Source organism: Pseudorca crassidens, chromosome 1 (genome assembly GCF_039906515.1).
Source record: "Pseudorca crassidens isolate mPseCra1 chromosome 1, mPseCra1.hap1, whole genome shotgun sequence".
Taxonomy (NCBI): Eukaryota; Metazoa; Chordata; class Mammalia; order Artiodactyla; family Delphinidae; genus Pseudorca; species Pseudorca crassidens.
In genome coordinates this window covers 114,089,927-114,107,205 of record NC_090296.1, presented here as the reverse complement: position 1 = coordinate 114,107,205, position 17,279 = coordinate 114,089,927, and the positions used below count along the sequence as shown (strand labels likewise).

Sequence of the window (17,279 nt, the reverse complement as noted above, 5' to 3'; positions counted from 1 at the left end):
GGGTATGTGACCAGTCCCAGGCCACACATTAGCAGAATAGGTGGCCACCCAGATGGTGTGACTTTTAGATTCCAGGAGGGCTCCCCACCCCAGCCCTGCATTCCCACCACTCCTCACTCCTTCAGGTTAAGACCCCTACTGCATGCAAGAAGATGCTCAGAGAGAGCTAAAAGGTCCTTAGACATGATCCAGCCAGTGGTTCCCAGCTAGACACATGCAGAGGCTGCAGTAGGTTGCCAGGAGTGGTTTTGAACATTTCACAAAGCCTACAGGCAGTCTTCCATTACCTGTGACAAATGTCACTAAAACACCAAGGTTTTTCTTCTGCTGTTAATTAGAATTAAATTAACTCTATGTGATCTCCCAGGTTAGCGTGAGCTAATCAGAAGCCTGATTGGTTATAGGTGATATCATAGGAATTTCTAGGTCATGGTTGGTGGATAGGATGCTGCCACCTGCATCACATGGCATTTGGTCACTGGCCAAATTGCACCTGTTTAGACACCAGCACACAGTGACAGCAGTGTCTCTCAAACTGAGAGAGCTTTGTAGAGGGAGGATACCAACAAGGGCTCTTGGTGGTGAAAAGTTGGGGAGACTGATTGATTTCAACAGCCACATATAATTGATAAGGAAACCAAGGCCTGTATGTTACCTAGTATGAACATCAGTCAGAAGAGAAAGCTGTTTTCCAGCAGCAAGATGTGTAGGAATTCTGGATGGAGATCTTGGGGAACAGCTTCAATAAAGGGCCTTAACTGAGGGAGTGAGCAGAGGTGCTAGGCTATCTGAAACATGTGAGATGCCAAATACAAACTCCCCAACTTCCCTGGGTTCTCATCCTGTCCTTTTTTCCAGAATCTGAAAAAATCAACAGACGTGGACTCAAGGCTGGTCTGGGCCAGGCACTGGGCTGGGGGGAAGAGGGTAGATAAGTCCCAGTTCTGCCTCATGGGCTCACTCTGACTTTCAGTCTCCTTCTCATGAAGGCAATGAATTTGATCATCTCTGAGATCCTATTCAGCTTGGAGGGTCTTGTCTTCCAGAGTGGATGCACTCGAGGCCAACAGGGTAATTTTCTAGCTGTACTTCTGACCCTCAGCCTGGCTGGGCAGGGTTTGGGTAGGAGGTGGCAGGATGGGGCATGGAACCATAGACCAGGATCTGGCCTGTCTTTCCCTTTGCACAAGAGCCCCCAGGGAGGCTCAGAGTTGGTGTGGTAGCATGGGACTCTTCCTTAGACCAGACAGTATTCTGCTTCCTGTGTGTGATGGGAGCCACAGAACCCCGGGCCACCAGGGCCCCTCACTCATTTGTCCAAGAGTATTCATAGAACACTTCTATTCTGTGCCAGGTACTGAGCTAGGGATACTGGGGCAACCAAGACAGATAAGGTCCCTGTTCTCATGAAGTTTCTAGTCTAACTTGGGGAGACAGACAGTAAATAAGTGGACAAATAAACACATCTAGATGCAAGCATGCATGTCCCTGCGTGGCCACTGCCTTGGAGCTGCCCAAGAGCAGAGAGCAGGTCACAGGCTCCTGTGTGTCCCTGGAGCCCACTCCCAGGGCTGGCTCAGAGTTGGCCCCCACTCAGCAAACATTTGGTGAATTGCCTGGCATGAGAGAGAAAGCATACGGAAGGTGCCCAGTCCTTTTGGTTCTGTCCATGGTAGAAGCCAGCATGTACACACAAGCATCTCATTTCAATTAAACAACATTTATCGAGGGCCCATCTATGCACCAGCAGGGTCCTAATCCCTGAGAATCTAGACATGACTAAAATCAGATCCCTGGCTCCCTCAGCTGACAGCGCAGGGCGGAGGCAGGCATGTGAGCTAACCCGGAGCCCCACGGTGCTAGGATGGTGGTGGCTGTTGGTGCGCCCAGTTCCCACCAGGGCAGGACAGGTAGTCTGGGGAGGGAACACAGCAGGAGGGAAGGACGAGGACGAGGAAGGAGTCACAGATTTATACCCAAATCCACACAGATGGATAAACAGGTGCCCCCAGAGAGAGAGAGAGAGAGAGAGAGAGACACACACACACACTCTCTCTCTCTCTCTCTCTCTCTCTCTCTCTCTCTCTCTCTCTCTCTCTCTCTCACAGGTGTGTACACTGACTGCCTAAGCAAGTGTAGACATAAATACCCCTGTAGGCTCAGATGCTACACAGGCCATCGTGATTAAGGCCCGTTCGTGGTGCACCAAACTGGGGAGATGTGTGGGTGAGAGAATGGCCACATGGGGGGCTTGGCACACGGGCACCCTGGGAATCGCCAGACCTTGGCCAGGGGACACCTTGAGGTGGGCGGAGCTGTAAGTCTAAACCTGAGAAGTTAGGCTGATTATTGTCTTGCTGTGCATGTCCATCACCAGAGACAGCCAATCAGCGACACACACAGACCTGCAGATCAGAGGCCAGAAGGTAGGGAATTTGACAGAAAGTTTCACTGTTAGTACTTGTGCTTACTGAGGGGTTTGAACCTGGTCGGGTCAGGACAGCGAGCTGGAAGAGGGGGAGATGTACTAGGCCTTCAGGGCAGAACTGTATCCTGTAGAAGCTGCCTGCTTCCCCATCTGGATTTTTTGCCATCAGGAGCTAACAAATGGAAAGTGTTTGGAACACACAGCTCTCGGCACATGGTAGCCCCTCAGTGAGTGGTCATCTTCCATCCCCCAAAACCATGGGAAAAGTCTGGCCTGTTCAGCTGTGACGAGGGAAACCAGGGAGACAGCCTGGAGGAGGTGGCAGGAGGGTGAACCTGGGGACGTGAGGTCACGTGCCCCATGTGAACGCCAGCCCTCCTCTCCTGCACGGGGCCCGGCCTTTGTTCATCAAGTGAGAGATGGATCCCTCCTCCAGAGATGCCTTCTGCTGAAACCTTTGAGGGTCTTGTGTATTCTTTTCATAAGAGATACTATTTCTTTGTAGTAATAATAGCTCTTATAGTGCTTTCTACCTGCCAGGAACTGTTCTATCTGCTTCATCTATAACTAATTTAATCCTCTTAACAGTCCTATGAAGTAGGGGCATTAGTATTCCTGTATTACAGATGGAGGAACTGAGTCCCCAAGGGGTTTAGTAAATTGTGCAAGGTCATACAGTGAATAAGTAGTGGAAGCAGGATGGCACTAGACTCCATTTTCTGACCACTGGGCTCTGCCACCTTTCTGGAAAGATCTGGTTCTTTCTCCTTCGCCCTCACTGATACACCATGGGGCCCTGGATAAGTCCCTGCCCCTCTCTGTCTCTACTTCTTTCTCTGGGAAGCTAAAGTCCTGTCACCTGGGGGCTTCCCAGGGCTGTTGTAAGGCCAAGCTGACTGTCCATATCCATGCACAGGCTACACTGGGAGAAAATGGACCCTGGTGCAGCCTTCTGGAGAGCAGATATCTCGAGGTGGGTGCTCTGCATCTTGCCCCCTAGAGCAGGGCAGGGTGGTCAGTCCTCTCTGAGCCCCACCAGCAGACCCGCAGTTGGACTCACAGGCCCCTTGAGGCCTCCTAGGAGGACCGGGGTTGGAGACACTAATGAGGATGGCAGGAGAGAAAACCCTTCCTCTTAAAGTAAACTCACACAGAGAAAATCATAAACTGAGCACGCAATTCGCACCCCGGCCAAGGCCCTCAGAGCTTAAACATATTCTTTTGGGCTATTTATAGTTCTGGAGAAGTTAGAATTTTCTGGGTAATGGGAGCGCTAACAGATTCCAGCTGGTCAGGGTCTGCCAAGGACTGGCAGGGGAAAGAGTGGGAACCATGGAACCTTCTGGTACAGGACTCTGCACTTCCCAGACCCTCCTCCCTGACCCAGCCTGTGCAGGTGGGACAGGAGACAAGGGCTAGAGAAGAGCCTCTTCACCAAGGGCCATAAGGTCTCTCTGTGACCTAAATGGGGGTGAGGCCAGTTGCCCGGACTCCCCTACTTCAAGACTTTCGTTTCACAGATGCTGGAAGTGAGGCTCAGAGAGGGGCAGTAATCTATCCAGTGTCACACAGCTAGTGGGGCCCAGGCAAGCTCTGGTATCCTGGCCCATGCATCAGCATTCCTGTAGTAAACCTCACAGCAAGACCTGAGAAGCTGGCTGGAGATGGTCCCTAGCGGGAGACAGTGGGAATTCAACATCCAGTGACCATATAGACAGCCCCAGCGTGGGTTCCTGGGTGGGGAAGGCACGTCCTGGGTACTCTGAGAAGAGAGCCCCACCTTACTTCCCTGGCATTCAAGGCTACCAACACCTCTTAAATATCTCCCTTGCCCCTCCCTATACAAACTCCCCCTCCTGCTACCCCTAGAACATTCCCAACTCTCATATTCCTCTGTACTCTTGTCCACACTCTTCCCACCTGGATAGCCTTTACCCCACTTTCTCTGATTAAATGCTCCCACCCCTGAAGGCCTCTCAAGTTCCCATTCCTGGTGGCTCTGTGACTTGTCCTCACTCTGAACTCCTTACTGGAGCTGAGAGCCCACCCAAGGAGGCCTGGTATAGTGGATCCTGTAGGGTGTCACCCAGATTCACGATTCAGGATGGATGAAGGCACTCCTTCCATCTCAGAGAATGCTTTCCAGGAAGGCTGGTTTATGACACCTGGTGACAGAATGGTTAAGCAGACAGCCTTGGTTCAAACAGAGATCAGCCATGTTTAGCTCCATGACCTGGGCTGAATTCCATAACTTCTCTGACAATTGTTCTATTAAGTGGGAATAACGCTGAGGCATTAGTTCCTGTCTGCTGAAGGTTTATGAGGATTAAATGAGATGATGTATGCATGGTGCTGGATATTGAGAAAGGACTTAATGGGCATTAGCTATTATAATTTACATTTAACTTCTCTGAGGTTCAGGGATAGGGTATTATTATCTGCATCAAGGGGTTGCTGGTGAGAATCAAATAAGATTGGTTGAGAGGCAGAGGGTTAAATTCCATGCTGCTGTGACCTAATACAGATTCAGGGGTCAAGTTTCCTGAGGGCTTTGCCCATCCTAGAGCTGGAGGCCTGACCCCTCCCCCAAATAGTGAGGATCACTGTATTGCTTTCCTATCACTGCTGTAACAAATTAGCACATTAGTGGCTTCAAACCAAACAAACATACTGTCTTACATTTCCGTGGGTCAGAAGTCTGGTATGGGTCTCACAGGACTAAAGTCAAGGTGTCAGCAGGCTGTGTTCCTTTCTGGAGGTTCTAGGGGTGAATCTGTTTTCTGCTCATTTGGATTGTTGGCAGAATTCAGTTCCTAGGGTTGTGGGACTGAGGTCCCCGTTTTCTTGCTGGCTGTAAAATGAGGCCTCTGGCTTCTAGAGGCCACTGCATTATTTGGCTTGTGGCCCCCTTCCTCCATCTTCAAAGTCAGTGCAGGCAGATGGAGGACTTCTCGAGGCTACCTTTTTGGTCATCTTCTATTCATAAGGACACTTGTGATTTGGGCCCACCTGGCTAATCCAAGACACTTCCTCTGTCTTAAGGTCCTTAGTCATGCCTGTAAAGTCCCTTTTGCCACGTAAGGTAACATATTCACAGGTTCCAGTGATTAGAACATGGTGGGGGGGAGGCGGGAGTGGGCATTATTCTACCTGCCACAACCACCCAGCATGGGGCAACCTCTGACCCAAAATTCCCCTCCTCCTTTTCTAGGGGGAGGTCTGTGCAGTTCCCTGTGCAGCAGGGACCTACGGCCCCAACTGCTCATCCGTCTGTAGCTGTAACAGCGGTGGCACCTGCTCCCCAGTAGATGGCTCCTGCACCTGCAAGGAGGGTAATGTGCCTTCTTTCCCAATCCCATCCCCTCAGATGTGCACAGTGCCCAGGTGGGCTGCCGGCTGAGGGGTCTGGGCTGCTCCTGCCCCACCCACCCACATGCAGGGTCGGGGAGCCTATATGTCAGGTTCCAGCCAAGGAGACCCATGCCAGGGACTTCAACAGCAGGAATGTAATAAAGGGGATTTGTTACCACAGTGTTAGAAGAGCTGAAAGGAATTACAAGGGAACATGAGCAACCCAGAAAGTAGTAGCTTCTCCCACAGTTGCTACCACTTCCAGGGTGAAAGGGACAAAGGGAGGAAGTGGAGTTCCCAGAGCCTGGAGTGAGGGCCATCTGGTGGCAGCTGGGATGTGGGCAGAGGGGCTGCAAGATGGTGCTGGAGCACTGAGACACAGCCACCACCAGAGGCCCTGTTCATAGCAGAGAAGGAAGAGGAGATACCTGGCATCTCTCCTGCTCCCGCCCTCCCATCACCGGCCAGGTCTCCCACTGGAAAGCCCATCTGGGAGCAGCTGCAGGGGTCAGCCCCCTGGGATACAGAACAGAGTAGGGGAAGGGGAGAAATGGATCTGAGGGCAGACAAGCCAGTAACCAGCCTCAGAATGGGAAATCAGCCTATCACCAAAACACAGGGCCCTGAGATAAGTTTCCTGAGTATACCCTCGGCACAGATAGCCCTCTCCGCCTCCACTGGTTCCCTGTCCCAGGTGGGATCACCCACCTATGGCAAAAACAGTGAGAACCGGGAGGCAGGAGACCCAGGTTCTAGCCCCTGCTCTCTCAACAGCCTTGCTGTGTTTCTGAGTGGACTCCGAATGTGGAATGTGTGTTCTAACCTAGCAATCAGAGGAGGGGTGGTTTGGGTGTGATGCCTTGTACAGAGCTGGGGGGAGTGGGCAGAAAGCCATGCTGGGCCTAGATGGAGAGGTGACAGCCTCGTTCCCTCCCCTCAGGGTGGCAGGGCCTTGACTGCACCCTGCCGTGTCCCAGTGGGACGTGGGGCCTGAACTGCAACGAGAGCTGCACCTGTGCCAATGGGGCGGCCTGCAGCCCCACCGATGGTTCCTGCTTCTGCACCCCTGGCTGGCTGGGGGACAACTGCGAACTGCCCTGCCCGGTGAGTGTGGGGTGGGGAAGGACAGGGTGGGCCCATCAGCCCCCCATGCCCTTCCCCTGTAGTTTTTTTTGTCCACAGAGGTGCACAGAGAAGAGCACTGGACCAGGTGGTGGGACACTTGGATTCAGGTCTCAGCCCTAGCTCTAACCTCTGTCCTACTTCTGGCCTCAGCCCTCTCATCTATAAAATGACAGATACTTAGCAGATATGGTGATGTGGCCTCACTTTCCCCTGGGTGCTCTTGGGAAACATTATTGACTCTGGCACATTTACCTGAGCCCAGATGCAGCTTCAGAATCCTTCTTGACACAGTGCTACAGGACAGCTCTTACTAATCCATCAGAGTTGCCATTCCTTGATAATAACGTCTAAGCTTCTTTCTGGTTCCAACAGTCTATAATTTTATGATCAAGATTGGGAGGACTAAACCAAGCATTATCCAGTAATAACCCACCTAGACTTAATCCCTGGATCTTAGTCTAAGATACAAGTTAGGTTAAACCGATAGGATATTGTTGAATGAGCCCTACAGTCCTGGGTTCCAATCCTGCCTTTGCCTCATCTTAGCCGTGTTACCTGGAGCATGTTACTTCACCTCATCTTTAAATTTTGAATATAATGGAACCATCTCATAGAGTTGTTGTGAAGATTAAGAGAAATGAATTATATGAGACTCTTGATACCTGATGAGCACACAACAAATGTTGACCGCCAGCTTCTTACCCACAAAGAAAAAATCATTGTCATTCCTCACATGTGATCAATGTTTAAAAATCTGCAAGGTGCATTTTCATTTACAATTTTAATTAATGATCATTACAGCTCTCTGAGCTTGACCATTGAGAGGTAGGGCAGGACCAACACCTCCCTCCCTCCAAACTGCATACTCTTCGTAATGCAGCCAAAGAATTATTTGGAGTAGCTTCACTGGATCCCCAGTTATAAAAAGTGCCTCCACAGTGCTCCAGCCCCAGTTTCTCTTCATCCTTGTTGGGCAGCGGCTCAGTTTTGTCATCAACATCCGAAAGAAGTGTGAGAACCTCTGAGGGTCTAGGTCTCGTCATTTCTCTCTCCCCCTTCTCTCCACAGGATGGCACATTTGGGCTGAACTGCAGTGAGCGTTGTGACTGCAGCCACGCCGATGGCTGCGATCCCGTCACAGGCCACTGCTGCTGCCTGGCCGGATGGACAGGTAACCCCCTCTGCCATGCCACCATCCTGGTCCTGTGAAACTGAGCTCTTGGTATTCTCCTGCTTCTCTTGACTGTTCCTTCACCTTTTCTTCTTCTTGCTTCCTACATATGCACCTTTTCTTTATATCTTCTGGGCTTCAGTTCTCCATTTCATTCCCTTTGAGTAAACAAATATTAATTGAACACCTAGTATGTGCAGGCTTTGTTATAAGGGCTAGGGACAGACCAGTTTAAAAAATGCAGACAGAGGTGTGGGTGCTCAACCTGTGTTTGCAGGGGATATGGTGGAGAGGCGGACAGGGAACTTTCTCCTTAGCCCAGGCTCAGACTCCCGGCCCCTACATGTGTCCTGGAAGCTCACCTCCTAAATAGATGGCACGTCCATCCATTTCTCACCAGCCACTGCCACCACCCTCGTCCGCTGAGCACCATCTCTCAGCAGGCACTGCTTCGGCCTCCCGTTTTTCTGTGGGCCTCCCCTCTTGCACAGCTGCACCCACTCTGCACATGGTGGCCAGATCCGTTCACATCAGTCCCTGCTCAGGATGCCTCCATGGCTTCCCAAGACACTGATCCAAAATCCTTACAGTGACCTGGGGTCCACATGGCCCTGTAAGGCCCTGCCCAACTCCTCCACCTCTCTTTTGCGCCCTCCCATCACTCACTTCACTCCACCACCTGGGCCAACCACCGTCCCTGACTCCAGGCCTCAAATGTGCATTCCCTCTGCCTAGATCACTCTTTCCCCTTCTCTTCACCTAATAACACCTTCTCATCCATCATATTTCGACGTAAAGATGACTTCCTCTGGGAAGGCTCTCTCCCCCTGATACTACCACCTCCCCAACCTGGCCAAGACTGTGAAAGAGCCCCTTTAATTAATTCTCACAGCATTTTGCTGTACTTACTTCAATTGTCACTGAACTCTGATTTGAGTAACGATTTGTTTATTATCTGCCTCCCACCTTGATCATCAGTTCTGTGGAGGCAGGGACCACATCTGCCTTGTTCACCACTGTATCCACTGCCTGCCACACACTGAGAAATGGTTAAGAACACAGAGCTGGCACCAGACCTCCTTGGGCAAGTCCTTTACCCTCTCAGGGCCTGAATCCTCCATCCATAAAATGCAGATAATTATAATCCTTATAACTACAAGATCATTTTGAAGTTTAGATGAGTTAATACCTGTAAGCGCTAACAGTGCCTGGCACGTAATAGGTGCTCAGTAAGTGTAAGCCACAAATACAGTGTTAATGTTACGTGAACGAACCCACTGGCCATTCCCAAAGTGATGGACAGCAAGGAGAAAGAAATACAGGCATTGCTGGCAGTGTAGGTCCTCACATGAATAATTCACACCAGGCTGCTGGGCAACCTCTGTTCTCCGCAACCAGAAAGTTTCTGAGCAGCTGAGGGCTGGGGACATTGCTTCCTCTGTAGCATCTCCGACCTGACTCCCTTGCCCTGCCACTTAGTACAGAGCTAGGCTCCACACTGGTTACTGGCACCCTAGACTCTTAGCTGGAGCCAAATGGAAATCCATTTTAATTTTTCATTGCCTTAATTTCGAGTGAACCGATAAGATTTCAATGACATCTGGTGCTTAAAAATTATGTCTTTGATGGACAACCTTTCAGCAAGGTTCTTCTGCTGTTCTAAAACTAATTTTCCCAAACGTGGTCCTGAAGTCGTTTCAAAGGAGCAATTGATGTCCTGAGATTTGTCAAGCAGAAGGAAACAAAGGAAAGACAGTGAGGGTGCAGGGTAAAGGCCCCAGCCTCCTGCTCGGCAAGCCCTCCCCACCCACTGCTGACTACCGAGCCCCTGGCATGTTGCTTGTGCCTAGGCTCAACACTTGTTTCTCTTTGCTCTAAGCATGTACGTGTCTTCTCCCCTTGCCCCCCTTAGCCACACACTTCTTGACTGGCATGATATCGAATTCACCTTGCCCTGCACATGGTAGGTGCTTACTCAGTGTTTATTGAAATAAATTGAAAGAAGCTGGGCTATAACCATGTATGGCCTTTCCCCTTGAAGTGAAGGAGACCTTGACGATGTTCCGCTCCAACCTCCTATGCTACAGATGAGGAAAGGGAGCTGCCCAAGGTCTCAGGACATTAGTGCCAACAGGATGGGAGACACTGGATTGCACTGTAAAGGGGAACTATTTATTCATTCAGCTAGCATTTATTGACTCGAGCCATCACCGAGTCTTTATTTGGCAGCTGCCATGTGCCCGGCACTGTGCTAGGCCCAGCGGTAAATGGCAAAATTCAACAGCAATAGCCCCTGGGCACCTACTGTGTGCCAGACACTGTCCAGGGTACTAGAGATGCAAAAATGACCTAGATCATTTCCCTGCCCATTAGGAGCACCTGGATAAAGAGAGTCAGAAGTGTCAAGAAGCCATAGTCCCTGTCTTCACAGGACACATATATATGAAATATTCAAATGATAGGGACAGAGTTGTATGCCACTATCAAATAGATGCTTGAATCCCTAGGCAGACATTCAGGAAGACTTCCTGGAGAAGGAAGACCCCAAAACCCAAAACAGTCCCTGAAGGATGTGGGCTGCTGAATTGCTGCTAGCCTTGTGACATGAACTAGAGGTCACAATATATAGATTCTTAGCCTAGCTTTACCCACCAGTGTGGATGTGTAGGGGGCCCTGAAAGATAAAGCAAAGAGATTCCCTAAGGGTAAGAATGGGAAGGACCCCTAAGGGGGATTATTATCCCCATTCAACAATAGGGAAAACAGGGCCTAGAGAAGGCAACTAACTGATGATACCACTCCTCTTCAGAAGCTGTAGTTGGAGAGCCTCCCTTTAGGCCAAGGTCAAGCCCTTTGACTGCACCGGTGCAACTGGCTTTTCCACGCAAGGGGAAACCCTGGACCTTTCTCTCCACTTAGATGCCAATGTCTTAAGTTCCAGGGAGCTCTTAGGACATATAACAGCCTCAGACAGGAGCCCCACACCCACAGAACCAGGCCTAGACTAGAATAATTGGCAGATCCTAGAACCCAGTGGGCCCTTGCAGCAATCTGAGCGTAATCACCTTACACCTGTGGTTCTTAATCTCCAGAAAAGAGGACACCTTTTTTGTTTTGTTTTGCTTTTTGCGGTACGCGGGCCTCTCACTGTTGTGGCCTCTCCCGTTGCGGAGCACAGGCTCGGGACACGCAGGCTCAGCGGCTCACGGGCCCAGCCGCTCCGCGGCATGTGGGATCTTCCCAGACCGGGGCACGAATCCGTGTCCTGTGCATCGGCAGGCGGACTCTCAACCACTGCACCGCCAGGGAAGCGCGAGGACACCTTTTTGACATGAAAACATTTGGAGGATCCCACACATGAGAGTAGCTGTACTTTTAACATCCACTGATTTGGGGGAAAACATGATAGCAACAAGCTGCCATGAATTCAGGGGTGTTTTGCATGCATTGTGTTTTATTAATCACAGTAATATCTGCATACAGTTTTAGGGAAAAGCCTACAACTATGGGAAAGAGGCTTGGGCAGCCTAACCAAGCGTGCTTGCTGCACAGGAGGGATTGGAGGTCAGACAGTGGAGCTCCTCCATAGTCCAGCGCGCCTCCCAAGAGCAGCAGGGTCCCTCGGCCTGCAGTCTGAACAGGTTGTTTTCAACAACCACAGGCCAGAGAATTCCTTGGGGCAGATCATGGCTTTTGGTTTTAAACAGCTTTGTGGTTTCCCTCGCCCCAGGCTCCCCTTCGGTCCATCCGTGTTGCTTGTCCGGGCTTCACCTCTTGTGCACCTGAAACTCCACTGGGAGAGACCTCCACTGAGGAGGAAATGTGACCACCAGATTCTCACTGGGGAAAGACTGTATTCCCAGGAAGAAGCTCCCCCCACCCCATTCCCTCCATTCAGAGGCCTATTTCCTGCAGAGTGGCATCTGAAGCCTCCACTCTGCTGCAGAATTGAGCTGTCACAGGGAGGGAGGCCCAGGGAGGGAGCATGGGCTAGACTGAGGTGCTGGAGGAGAGTGAAGCCTGTTGCATCCCCTCCCTCTCCACTCTCTCCCCCTGTTCTGCCCCCTCGCCTTTCCCCACCCACCCAGGTAAGCTTGTATAATTCCAGCCTGCCTCTAAACTGGTCCCACCACTCTCCTGCTGCTGCTAGGACCGGCTCTGTTCACTGAGCCTGAATGTCTTCCTCCCTCTTTCTTTTTCTTTCTCACGATCCCTTTCCTTATAACAAGGCAGACGTGCTTTGTAAACTAATTCTGCTCCTCTCTGAGCCTCTGATATTCACCTTCCAAAGCCAAATTGGTCTCCTGGGTCCCCATGGTCCATTCACCTTACGCGTGGCGGACTAGAAGCCTTTCTGCCTGGGAGGAAACCCCACGCCAGAGCTGGGCATCCAGCCTCAGGCCTTTTAAAATTCTTCTCAGCCTTCAGGCTGTAATCACCCCAACACATATTTCCTTTCTCTCAGCTCAAAAAAGACCATGTAGGCCCTGCTCCTCTTTCTTTTTGACAGATTCCATCCCTTCCCACATAGGCCACTGTATGTCAAACTGAAGGTCATTAAATCAATTTTTTGGGTCACAACTAGGTTTTTTTTTCTTAAGGACATAGAATACATCATAGTGCAGAGAAAACATCAGATTGCATCACAGTGACAGTAAATGTCATTTGCAAAATGTTGGTTTCTATTATACATGTGTGTGCACATATGATATAAAATACATATTGCACTGAGGACTGTGGTCAAAAGAATCTGAAAAGACCCCACCCACTCTCTAAGCCACTGCCCAGGGGCTGGTTGGCTAGGGCCCAGCAAGGATCGGTGGCTCCTGGGCTAACGTGGGTGGGCAGGTTACTCACTCCCAGCTCATGTAGCCCCTATAATGGCACTCACTTGCTGCACTAACCTTGGATTCCAGCTAAGATGTCAAAGACAAAGGAAGCCCTTCATGATCTGATCCCTTCTGATTCCCACAATCTCATCTCTTGCCGTATCCCATCTCGTACTTTATGGTTCAACCACACTATGCTGTTTTATCTTTCAAGGCGTGATTCTCTCTCCTGCCTCCTGCTCTTTGCACATAGGGTTTCCTTTATCTGGTCAATTCCTCCTTGGTCTTTAGGACACAGTTCAGGCATCGCCTCTTCCTGGAAGCCCTCCCTGACCAGCCAAGCTTCTCTGTTTTTCTCCTCCATATTCCCAGATTTGCTGTGTTTGCCTCCACCTCTTCTTACTGCATAGTACCCCCCCCATTCTTCCTTTCACCCTCGCCCCTTACCACTGACCTGAGTCTGCCTCTGACCCACAGGCATCCACTGTGACAGCACGTGTCCGCCCGGTCGCTGGGGCCCCAACTGCTCCGTGTCCTGCAGCTGCGAGAACGGCGGTTCCTGCTCCCCAGAGGATGGAAGCTGCGAGTGTGCCCCGGGCTTCCGAGGACCCTTATGCCAGAGAAGTAAGGCTGAGACCCTACCCCTCAGAGCTCGGACAGCTCATCCTCCCCAGCCTTCCCAGCTGGAACTAGGACTGGCCTGAGAGAGGCTGGGCTTACACAGTCAGTCCCCATCAAGTCCCTCCCTCTAATCCCCTTTCTCCTGGCCCTGACTTTTCTGTCCCCAAGTTCAGGGCCTAGCCTGGCTCCCCAGTAGAAACAGGACCAGACCACAACTCCTCCCTGTAGAAAGGGACAGGCCCTCCCAGGTGTGGGGCAGACGCGACTCTCCCCATGCTTCTGAGAAGCCTCTCTTCATCGCTGTGTGGGACTGGACAAGTAGCCAGGCTGGCTGGGGCCCCTTGGGCTGCTGACCACCCTCTCCCCTTCACCCCCAGTCTGCGCCCCTGGGTTCTATGGCCACAGCTGCGCCCAGCCGTGCCCCCTCTGCGTGCACAGCAGCGGGCCCTGCCATCACGCCAGCGGCATCTGTGAGTGCCTCCCCGGATTCTCCGGAACCCTCTGCAACCAAGGTACTGTTTCCAGGGGGAAGGTGTGTGGACCAGCGAGACGAGGAGTCCCAGGAGGGAAGTAGCAGGGAAGGAAGATTCAGGATTCTCATCATACTCTGTGGAGGCAGCTCCTTGGCTCTTCAGGGCTTAGACCTACCTTAATAAGAATTGGACACACCACGGGGTGTGAGACAAAGCCATGATGCAGTTGAAGGAACAGGCTCAGAGAGGTTAAATGACTTCTCCATGGTCTCACAGCTAGAAGCGGCAGAGCTGAGAAACAAATTCTGACTCCAAAGCCCAGTCTAAGCGGATAAAAATTGAAACAAGCGTAGATGAGGTCCACATATGAAGTGACCCCAAATGGCTTGTGCTGAGTGCCAAGTGGGAAAGGCAGAGAACACTGTGGGAGCTCAGAGGAGACGGTTCTGGCTTCGCTGGAGATGGCAACTTCCCAGCCCTTCTCTCCTCACACTCAGGCCAACACTAATCCCTCACCACACGCTTTCCTGTCTCAGCTGCAGAATCCACAGCACCAACTCCAGCCAACTCTTCCACTCAGTGGGAGTTGAAAAGGGAGATAAAGCTTATTGAATTGGTGTGCTGCTAAACTGGCTCTCTGCGGGGGGGGGGGGGCGGGGGGAGCCCTAATCTGTATCATTTGCAAATTTCCATGCTGTAGATATTCCCACCATGGCTGATTCTAAGGTACCGGTTTAACACCGGTCGTGAAATTCCCGAATATTTAATAGCCAGTGTGAAGGTAGAAGCTGGCTCCGTTGCACACCATTGCTTGCTGCTGTCCCTGGCTTAGTTAGGCCAAGGCAGGGTGGATTTGGGGGACGGCTCCGTGCCGTGTAGGACTTCAGCTGGGCCTTAGCCTAAAAGGCAGAGATGGAAGAAAGGCATTGTGGGTAGAGGAACCAATCTGGGCAAAGCACAGAGGCATGCATATGCGACTATCCAGCCATAGGGAATGGCAGGAGGATGCAGGGGCCGTGGATGGCAAAGGGGACTGAGAAGGTAGTCTGGGGACTCCTGGAAAGTTTTGAAGACAAGGTTGCAGAATTTGTACTTTAACCTGTAAGGAGCGAAAGGATCTTAGTCTAAGGTAAACTTAGAGCTAAAAGCAACTTCAAGGTCATCTGTGAGAGTCTCATCTGGCCTCTGCTTAAATACTTCCTTTGAGAGCTCACTGCCTCCCAGGGGACTGGATTCTTTTGATGAATAATGACCACTGAGCTCGGCTATTTTTCTAAGTGTGTGGGCCATTAATATGTATGAGTGGAAAGTTAACGCCGTGATGCTTTGAGGTCATGAGAAGTTTGGACCCCAGGGAAACATACGTGACAGTTTCATTTGCTTGCAGTCCTCCTAGGGCAGTTTAATCATAACCTGACGTGTCGAGGTTTACTTATTAAACATCGGAGACCCAGCTGTCAATACAGATAGGCCAGGTCTAAATTAGGACCTAAGCAGCCCGAGGAGTAACCTCCCAGAGGCAGGGAAGAGCATGCTGGGTGACCTGCTTTTCAGGAAGCCAAAGCTGGAGGCTGAGCTGCAAACAGGTGAGATGCATGTCATCCTCCTGGCAGTGGACCTGCCCTGGAAGGAGCTAAGGTTTTTGCTAGGGAAGAGCACAGGGCCCAAATCAGCCATCGTGCCCATAACCATTAACTATAGCCCAAGGCCAGTGGGTGAGGGTTATCAGTCCCATTTCAAAGATGAGGAAACAGAGACTGAGAGGGGTGATGTGGTTTGCTCGGAGGTACTTAGCCAGTGAGTGGCAGAGCTTCCTGGCTGTGTGACCTTGGGCAAGTTACTTAACCTCTCAGTCCCTCAGTTTCCTCATCTGTAGAGTTAGTAATAATGAAAATATGTAATAATGAGAGTATTACAAGGTTAATTGAACTAATATTTGTGAAGCATTCTGAACAGTGGTACATAAAAGTGCCACAGAAGTGTTTGTTGAATACATAAATAAAACTAGTACCCAAACCCAAGGCTTTGGGCTAGAGAGCCTGGTATTGTTTGTCTCAATTGCTAATCATGTCCAGGAGAGGCACAGAGTGGCCACAGATCCAGGTGCCCACCATCCAGTTGGGGAAGGGCTGACAATATGAGACAGTGTGGCCTAAGGGAGGGGTGCCAGCCCAAATTTCAAGAGATGTGGGCCTGGGGAAGTTGCTTTTCTTTAAGAATCAACACCTTCCCCTGATGCTCAGTGTGGCTCAGCCAAATGAGGGCCTCAGGGATTCAAGGACTTCCTCCCCCATAACAGGGATGCAAGGAGGCCATCTTGGAGGGTGTAGGGCCAGCTGGAACTGGGCTTTGAGGGGAGCGTGTCAAACTGAGAGGAGCTCGAAGGGACAGGGGTCACTGATTCCAGCAGAACCCACTGGAACGTCACTGCTCCTGGGGCCAGTTTTGGCCATTTGGGGAATAGTTCCTGAGTGTTTGTTGTATGCCATGCACTGTGCTGGGCACTCAGACACAACAAAGAACAAGAGAGCCAAGTTCCCTGCCCTCATAAAGCCTGCAGTCCAGAGGGGAAAATTCTGAGCTCAGCCTTTCCCAGCAGAACTTGGGGGCTGGGGTGGGGGGAGAAGGGGCAGCAGTTTATTTCCACATATTCAGCCACTGTGCCTTGAGCACCTGTTGTTTTTCCAGGCATTGTGGGTGTACAGACACGGGTGGAACCCAGGCCTGGCCTGAAATGGCTCACAAGCCACAGTAACAGAAGACCAGGGAAGAAACTAATAGAGGGTCCTAGAAGCTCAAACAGGGACATAGCCTCCCAGAACAGAGAAGAGGGGTGAATCTGTTAGGATTAAGTTCAGCTATAAGTAACATAAAAACCCAAAATAACTGACTTGAAGATGACAAGCTTTGTGTCCCTCACACATTTACAAAAAAACCAAAAAGATGAAAGAAAAGCAAAGATCCAGAAGTAGGCCACTAGGGAGTGGTAGGGTAGCTTACATAGATGTCAGGGACCCAGACTCCTTCTATCTTGTTGTTCTGCCATCCTCAGCACATGGCTTCCACCTCTGAGGAAAGGTAGCTGCTTGAGCTCCAGCTATCTTACCCACAATTCTCATCCATAATCCACATTATTCTTCAACAGGAAGGATGAATGGGCAAGTAAAGACACGCATTTCCACTTACCATTGGTCAGAATGTAGTCACGTGGTCATACCTCGCTGTGCAGGTGGACATACGCCCAGTTAAAACTACTTCTAAGGAAGAAGAGAATTGATATT

The 17,279-nt window shown here is 50.8% G+C and overlaps 1 protein-coding gene and 1 long non-coding RNA gene across 26 annotated transcripts in view; one reads left to right on the top strand and one right to left on the bottom strand.

Annotated features, from left to right (window-relative positions):
• The window catches only part of MEGF11 (multiple EGF like domains 11), a 430,600-nt gene that overhangs the window by 376,585 nt on the left and 36,736 nt on the right, over positions 1-17,279 (top strand). For all 25 annotated transcript variants that reach the window (XR_010946313.1, XR_010946306.1, XR_010946317.1 and 22 more), the window contains 5 exons: positions 5,640-5,760; positions 6,720-6,883; positions 7,973-8,075; positions 13,382-13,528; positions 13,903-14,037. Coding sequence is in view for 20 of the 25 variants with exons in the window: in XM_067751212.1 (XP_067607313.1) it covers positions 5,640-5,760; positions 6,720-6,883; positions 7,973-8,075; positions 13,382-13,528; positions 13,903-14,037 (670 nt within the window). In the remaining 5 variants the exon portion in view is untranslated. The remainder of the gene's footprint in view (positions 1-5,639; positions 5,761-6,719; positions 6,884-7,972; positions 8,076-13,381; positions 13,529-13,902; positions 14,038-17,279) is intronic.
• Positions 7,671-15,502, bottom strand: LOC137230997 (uncharacterized). Its single transcript, XR_010946334.1, has 2 exons — positions 13,352-15,502; positions 7,671-8,233 (listed from the first exon to the last, which is right to left on the bottom strand). It is a non-coding gene; the product is annotated as an uncharacterized lncRNA (long non-coding RNA).